Source organism: Sodiomyces alcalophilus (assembly GCF_042370955.1).
Source record: "Sodiomyces alcalophilus JCM 7366 unplaced genomic scaffold ACRALscaffold_1, whole genome shotgun sequence".
Lineage (NCBI taxonomy): Eukaryota > Fungi > Ascomycota > Sordariomycetes > Glomerellales > Plectosphaerellaceae > Sodiomyces > Sodiomyces alcalophilus.
Window position 1 is genome coordinate 9,230,819 of NW_027263532.1, and position 8,329 is coordinate 9,239,147.

An 8,329-nucleotide genomic window follows, 5' to 3' on the forward strand; every position below is an offset into this window, starting at 1 on the left:
TAACCTTCTTAGCTCTCCGTCGCTATTATTAAATTCGTTAAGCCTATAGCTAACACGGGTTATACTATACACGATAATCCCGATAATCATAATATAAGTACTTCTAAGTCTTTATCCAGGTCGCCGCTAACTCTAGTCTAGCTCCGCGAGGCCTTTAAGTTAGCTTATAGCGATTATTATACCTTTTTATTTAAGGTGACTCCCGCTGCCGCCCCCGCTCCCGCTATAGCCCCCTCACCCGCTACTATTACCGCCCCCGCTAACGCTAACCCCACCCCCGTCCCTATTAGTAATGGTAAGGGTCTCCGCCGCGAGGTAAAGGCCCTCCGGTAAGAGGTTCGCGAGCAGGGCGCCGCGACGACGCGCCTCCTAAAGGGTATCCTTACCGCTCTTTACAAAGGTAGCAGACTTATTACTAATAGTAGTAATAATAATAGTAAGGAGGGCTTAGGCGGTAATACTACTAGTTAAAGTCCTTTATAAAGGTATTATTTATCTCCTTAAAAACCGGTAGGGGGGCTAGTAAATCCCCCCCCTTTAATTAACTTACGACTATAGGTCGTGCCGCCCTTATATTACGTTCCCTTTATCTTTACACGTTCCTTATAGTATATTCGTGTAAAGAGCCGTTATTCTTATCCGCTAGGCCGTATTTCACTTTAAAATCGTTTAACGCTTTAGTATTCTATATAGCGTTTAGTGGTTCTTATATAGATTCCGTATATCCCGTCTAGTATACTAGCACCTCTTATTATACGCCGCGACGTTACTATTTATTCCGGGCGTATAGGATATTATCTACCTCCTACTCTTCGTTACTATAAAGGGCATCCCTAATCGGTACGGGCTAGGGGTCGTTTATAATTTATCCGGGGAGAGGGTCGCGGCTAGCTTATTTTAGGATATGGATATAAAAGTGGGTATATATCCCTAAGGGTATATTCAATTCAATAACGTAGGAGTTAATTACTTTCTTTACCCTATACTTTTAATATAACTAGCTTAGCTTCTTTAAAGGTCTAGGCGTAGAGTAGCTAGCTATAAATAGCTAGGCGAGGTCTTTTACTTCGAAGCGTTCTGCTAGGAGTTGCCGCTTATTCGTGGTATCTTTATCTTAGAGTTACTTTAAAGCTATAGCCGTCTATACAAATTCTATAGCCTCTTATAAGCGGCTTAGTAGGTTATAGGTAGCGGCTTTTTTCGGGTATACGGGCAAAGGGTTATAGACTTATATAGGGTCGATATAAAACCCGTGTTCTAGGAAAAAGGGACTTAGCCTAGGTCGTTAAGCTCTTCCTACTATTAAGCGATAACTACGCGGCGGGTAATAGGCGACCCTAATCGTCTTAGGAATAGTATATAAAGGCGTGGAGGTAGGCCTAGATATCTTAATTTAGTCTACTAGGCCCTTTATTAGTTTAAGGGTAATAAGGCGTGCTAAGTTACTACTCGATCTTTATAAGTTTATAAAAGTATCGCTAAAACCTACTAGTTTAGTTTAAGCCTTAGTCGCTAACGATTAAGAGGGGTATACTATAGACCCTAAAATAATAGCTTAGGAAGCGTTCCGCGTAGGCTTTTACTTTTATTATCTTTATCGCTTTTAATATTACTAACTTTACTAGTCGGTCCGTGATCACCTATAGAAAACACGCCCTACCCTTACTAGTCGGTGGTAGGTCTGTTATAAAGTCTATTATAAAGTCGCTACGGATTCGTTTTAGTATAGGTAATAGTTTTAATAGTCTACGCTTTGCGTTCCGCTATTAATTACTCTTATTATATAAGTTATAATTACGGATAAACTTCCGTATATCGTTATTTATACCCGGCTAGAAGAACTACCGGGCTATTATAGCGATTATATTGTTTTTACCCGGGTAGCCGCCGATAATAGAGTTATGGATCGCTTATACTAAGCGTCCCCTTAGCGGCGAGTCTTCTCTAGAGCTTAGAACCTAGAGATAATCCTGGAAGGTTATATATCCTACGGGATTAGGAGAGCACTCCGCGATCTATATTCGTAGTCTAAGGGACGGGTTAAAGCTATAAGCTCTTATAATAATCGCGGCGAGGACCTGTTAGTACTAAGGGTTAGTCGCTATAGTCTTATCCTAAAATCGCTAAAGGTTTTTATTTACTTCGAATATATGCTTAACGGATATCCTCTATATAACTAGCTCGGGGACCGTTATAAGGATCGCTGAGTCGGGTATTAGTTAAGTTACTTATCCTTATTCTTTATTATGTAAGTTATCCTTCAGGGCATCCTATTCGCGATAAGAGAGTATATCCGCTACGAAGTTCTTAATACCTCGCCGGTACCCTAGTACGAAGATAAACTAGGCTAGTTTACTAGCCTAGCGGCTTTACCTTTTAGTAAGGGACTATTTAGTTATAACGTACTCGAGGGCCTTATAGTCCGATAATATCGTGAATTATTCGTAGCTAGTTAGTTTTACCTTTTTGGCGAGTATATAGCTTATAATTACTAATATCTCCTTATCGTAAATAGGGTAGTTATACTCTGCCGGGGTACGCGTATACGAGTAATACGCGACTATATAGGGATATCCTTATTTATTTACTTAGGATAGGATACTACCTAACACATAACCTAGTAATTAGTCCTAAATATAATCTTATCATCTAGGTTCTATAATTATAAGACGGGTTCTATCTAGAAAAGTCGTTTTAGCTCCTTAAAAGCGGCGTCTTCTTTGGCCCCTAACCTAAAGAGCCGGTCCTTTTTTATTAATGCCGAGAGGGGGGCTATAATACCTACGAAGTCGTAGGTAAATTCCGGTAATGGTTCGCGAACTCTAAGAGGCTTCGCACTCCTTATACGGAGGTAGGCGCGTCCTAGTCACGGATAGCCTTTAGCTTCTTAGGGTTATAAGATACTCTGTTATCTAGTATAATAATAAACCCTAGATATTTTATTATTATTATACTAAACTCGTATTTAGCCGGGTCTAGGTTTAGGCCGGTGTTTATAAGCCTAGATAATACTAGCCGGATCTTCGCTTTCTAGTCCGTATAAGATCTATTCGAGTAAATTATGATATTATTAATATGTATAGTAATAAAATCGTTAAGGAACTCCTATAGTATCTAGTTAATATAGCGTTAGAAGGTAGCGGGTATACTATTAGTCTAAAGGGATATATTAGCTACTCGAAGAGACTAAAGCATGCCTTAAAGGCTATTTTACTCTTATATCCAGGAGCTATACGGATCTTATAGAAGGCAGCGACTATATCGAGCTTCCTGAACCACTTAGCGCTAGCTAAGTTATATAGGGTCTTAGTAATTAGAGGGAGGGGGTAACGATCTTACTAGGTAATTGCGTTTAAGGCTCTATAATTATAATAGAAGCGTAACCCGCCCCTTAGCTTCTTTATAAATAGAACCGGCGCGGCCGCCGCTAAGCTACTACCTTATATAAATCCCTTATCTATTAAGTCGTTAAGCGTTTTCCGGAGTACTAATAACTCTTCCCTTAATATAACGTAAAGGGGCCTCCACAGTAAGGTCGGCTCGAGTTTATCGGGGCCCTGCTTAAGAGTGATTTTATAGTCGGTACTTAGTCGGTGGGGGGGTGAGTTATTAGCCTTATCGGGTATAAAGAGGTCGCCGAACTCTTATAATATATTTATAGGGATATAGTCCCGAGGGTTTACTGGCTCCTTTTTATAGAGGGCCTTATTAATATCCTATATACTAACGGCACGGATTAAGGCGTCGAACTCGTGCCTCTTTTTTTCCCCTTAACTCTTTTTTTATCTAGCGTATTATAGCTGTAAATACTAATCCTAAGGCTAGCCTTACTTTACGAATAGCTTATATATCGGCTAGTTCTTCTTCGCCTATTAGTTATAGGTCGATATCGGCGACCCTATAATATAACCTATAATTCTTCGCGTAATACGTGATATCGTTATATTCTAGCTATAGCTTCCCTAGGAATATATCCTGGTCTAGTCCTCCTATTATATAGGCGAATTCTAGTTATATATAGCCACTAGTCCTAAGCTTAAACGCGGCGATCCCGGCGCTAATAGCCGGCTTAGAGTTATCTAAGAATCCTTTTAATAGTCGTTTCCTTTTATCGATTAACAGTAACCAAAGTCTTTAAGTAAAATATGTATTTATAGTAGTATAGTAGTTATAACCCGGATCTATAACAGTATATATATATCTTTTATTTACTCGCGTTAATATTCGGGCTAAGTCGCTGCTAGCTAGGTATTAAAACGCCTCTTACTCCTGCTATAAGGCGGCTATCGGCTCTAATACCCGTTTTCGTGTTAGAGCTATTCGTTTTCCGACTGCTTATTATCTAAGCTATCTAAGCTTATAGCGATATCGCTATCCTTAGCCTAAACTATCGCCACACAGGCGCCCTTAGTCTCTAAGCCCTTAGCCCGGGACTTATAATTTATACGGATATGTCCTTTTTTCTTATATTCTTAGTATTCCCGGTTATCGCGAGGTCGGTTTATAGTCGTATCGCGTCGGACTTAATTAATCCCGCTTATCGCGATATCTCTATTAGTATTTTATATCTCCTAGTTCCGGGTTTAATTTAGTATATAAGTATTCCGGTTAGTTAGCCGTAATCGTTTTAGCCTCTAGGCGATACCCTAGCCTTTAGTAATCTAGCTCGGGTAGTTATAGGGTAACGTCGTAGTAACTAAAGTGCTACGTAGCTTCTAGCTTAGGGCCCCCTCGAGGAAGGTATTCTTTATAGAGTCGGTTTACTTATTACCGCCTACTTATATAATCTGTTTTTTGAATTTTAGTAAACTACGTAAAGGTTTATTCCTGGCGCTACTTAAGAGACCGTGGCGCATAGGCAGCGTAACGCTATTTATTCTAGTCCTTATACGTGCGGTCTAGGTAGGCAAGGAATTCTTCGGGGTCGCGGGTGCCTCCTAGTCCTTTAGCGGCGTAATAGGCCGATACTATTTACTAAGCACTCCCTTTTAGGTATAAGTTAATATAGTACTATATCTCTGCTTAGTTATTAAATAGGTATTCGTCGAAAAGGAGCTTATCGTGTATCTATTACGACTATATAGCGTATTCTGCTTATCTCCTACTAAGCTTCGCGGGATATAGTAGGGCCTTAGTACGTAGAGCGTAAGACTGCTATAGGACTTTTATTTTAAGGGGAATAAGAGTTAGCGGGGTAGGAGGATATATTACTGTCACAGCCAATATAAGCAGTACTTACCCTATCGTTAAAAGGGATATTCCTTTTTAGCGTAGTGGTAAAAGTCTGCGACAGTTATAAGCCCGGGTAGTAGCAGTACCAGCAACTTCCGACTGCTCGCCTATACCGTTCCGAGCTATCCTTCCTTCGCCCCCTTTAGACCCTTCGTTCTTCCCCGGAGCCCGTGGCTCCAGGAAGACAAAGGTCGCCCTTTAGACCCCTCGCTCTTCGCTATTCCAGGAAGACGAAGTCGCTCGTTAACCCCCCCCCGTGCGCTACTCTTCTATAGCTACGGCGATAGGTTCTGACCCTTCCGCTCCTTTAGCTGCGGCACAATACACGCACCTTAGGAACGCCTCTTTGGTTACTATTCCTCGGAGCTTGCTACTCCAGGAAAGCGACAATAGCAGCTACTCTTCTATAGCTGCTACGATCGTCAACGATTACGCAGGCACCGGCCATAGCCCCGTACACGTTACACCGGAGAGCCTCCGACCTCTGTGCTTCCTTGCAGCTAGCAACTCCAGGAACATAAAGTCGGCCGTCAGTCCAGCCATACGCAGTTCTTCTATAGCTGCTACGATAGGTCCTGACCTTTCCGCTCCTTTAGCCGCGGCACGATACACGTCGCACCTAAGGAACACCTCTTCAGTCCAGCCGTACGCAGCTCCTCTTCTATAGCTGCTACGATAGGTTCTGACCTTTCCGCTCCTTTAGCCGCGGCATAATACACGTCGCACCTAAGGAGTGCCTCCCACGACAAGCTCCCGAACCAAATACAGAGCCAGACTCGCAGACTCGCGGCACAGGTTCATTTCCAGCTCCCGATCCAACTTCAGAGCTAGGCCCACTATACTCCAACGCTCTCTTTCTTTTCCTTTATCTTATCTTATAACCTAGTTCCTGCCTGGTTACATTACGAGTATTTTCCATTACTCGAAATAGGGGGTGTGTGATATAACTAAATGGGTTATATAAATACAGCTATACTAGTACGGCTACGCAGCGCGGTCTTTAGTCTCCGAGCGTCTTTAGCTCCGATTAGTGTACTTTCGCCAAGGCATAGCCTATATATAGCTTATCCTACAGCAGCCCCTATAGCGAGGAATCAAGGAATCGTTAATATCTCTATAGCTCGGCTCGGTAACAAAAGCACCTCTTCGACCTTATACGATAATTACTAACTCTATAGGTATATTCGTAGGGGCTCCCTTTAAGGGTAGCGCGAGGTTAGGGGAAGGTCGCTATAAGGCTTAGGCGCTTACAAAGCCGTTTATTAGTTATTAGAGTAGCTTTTATTATTAAGCTATTTATTCTGATAAAGGACCTAGTATCGTATTAATAGATTTAGTAATCCTTTAGTCCGTTTACTTAGCTAGTTCGGCGGGGTTTATAGGACTGCTATTACCTAACGGCGCGTTTATATCTAAGGCTATACTAATATAGCGCGTGGGGTTCGCTAAATTCTAGCTATATACGCGGCTAGTTATAGGTTAATCGCACTAAGTAAGGCCGAATAATTATATTAGCTAGACTTAAGGAGAGGAAAGGAAAAGGTCTACGGAGACGTGCAGGGTTTACTAGGTTTACACGAATCCGCGGTAAGGGCAGCGCGAGGTCCGAGCATCGGTTCTAGGTGCTAATTAGCGGTTCCGGCCTTATGCCGGAGCTATATATTCGAGGGGTTGACTAGTGATACCCGGAACTAAAAGGCCTAAGGCGCCGATAGAGATATCGTAATAGGCGGGATTAATTAAGTCCGATCCGATACGAATATAGATCGACCTCGCGATAACCGGGAAACTTAGGTATACGGGAAAAAGGGATATATCTGTATAAATTATAAGTCCCGGTCTAAGGCGCTGTAAACTAAGCGCGCCTGCGTAGCGAAGGTATAGGCCGAGGATAACGACGTTATTACGAGCTTAGACGACTTAGACGATAAAGAGTCGGAAAAAGGATAGTTTTAATATAAAATCGGGTGTTAGAGCCGATAGCTGCTTAACAGTAAGAGTAGGAGGCGTTTAAATATCTAGCTAGCGGTAACTTGGCTCTAATACTAATACGAGTAAACAAAAGATATATATATGCTCTTCTAGATACGGGTTATAACTATTATACTATTATAAATTATTGATATTATACTTATAATAAGTAATAATTATAATAATAATAAGTATAATATCTAAGTTAAAATAAACAGTATATAGTTATATCTATATAACTAAACGTCTACTTTATAACCAGCTTAACCTATACTATAATAATATATGTATTATATATGTATATCTACTTAGCTTACGATATATATTATATAAATACACTAGGTATCGTAAATACGATATCTTAGTTATTATTATTATTATTATTATTATTCTCTTACTCCGCTATCCTAGCTAATCTAATCTAGGAGCCCGGCTTAGGCTATACGGTCCTTCTTAGCTGGTTATAGGGGGGAAAAACCTATACGGGTAGAAGAACCCCTGTACTCTCCTTATTAGGGTTGGTGCCGCGTCGGGGCCTTGGGGGTCCCGGTGGTGACTCGATACGTATCTGGATTATACTTTTAGTCTAGTGGCTAACAGGAAAGTAGCAGGCTAGGGATTTAGGTTAGCCTGGGGTGCGGCATACTATATAAGGAGCCGAAAGAGGGCCGTAGCGGTTCCGTTTTCCGGGGAGTCTCCTTATATCAGGGTGGCCGGCTTTATTTATACCTTTTTTTTAGGGGGGGGGGGGGGGGGGTTTAGTAGGCGCTCCTGCCTTTATTATATATACCTGCCGAATTTAGCAGTCTTTTATAACTATAGTTAGGTTAATTAAAAATGATAAGGGCCTCCGCCCTTTTTCTTGTTCTTCCTCCTTTAACCCTTTTATCACGATATCGTAGGTTTGCCTATAAGCCGCCCGCCCCTTTATTCCTGTCTCCGTGCCCGGCTTTATACTATAGTTACTAATAATACGTATTTAGCGGTCTATAAAGATATAGGGTTATTTTAATATTATTAATTTATAAGTAATAGCGCGGGCGGGAGGCTAGTGGTCTTAGGGCGGGCTAATAAGATAGGCTATAGTTAATTATATAATAATAACGGTTAGATTATTTAATAAAGG

At 41.4% G+C, this 8,329-nt stretch overlaps 1 protein-coding gene across 1 annotated transcript; it reads left to right on the plus strand.

The window, feature by feature from the left end:
- Positions 1–5,644: 5,644 nt before the first annotated feature.
- Positions 5,645–6,063, plus strand: ACRALDRAFT_1059148 (uncharacterized protein; the record flags this gene model as incomplete). The annotated part of the gene is made up of 2 exons (XM_071015984.1): positions 5,645–5,754; positions 5,964–6,063. Coding segments are annotated over 2 exons (210 nt in total), but the record flags the coding sequence as incomplete, so codon positions are not given.
- Between the last annotated feature and the right edge of the window lie 2,266 nt (positions 6,064–8,329).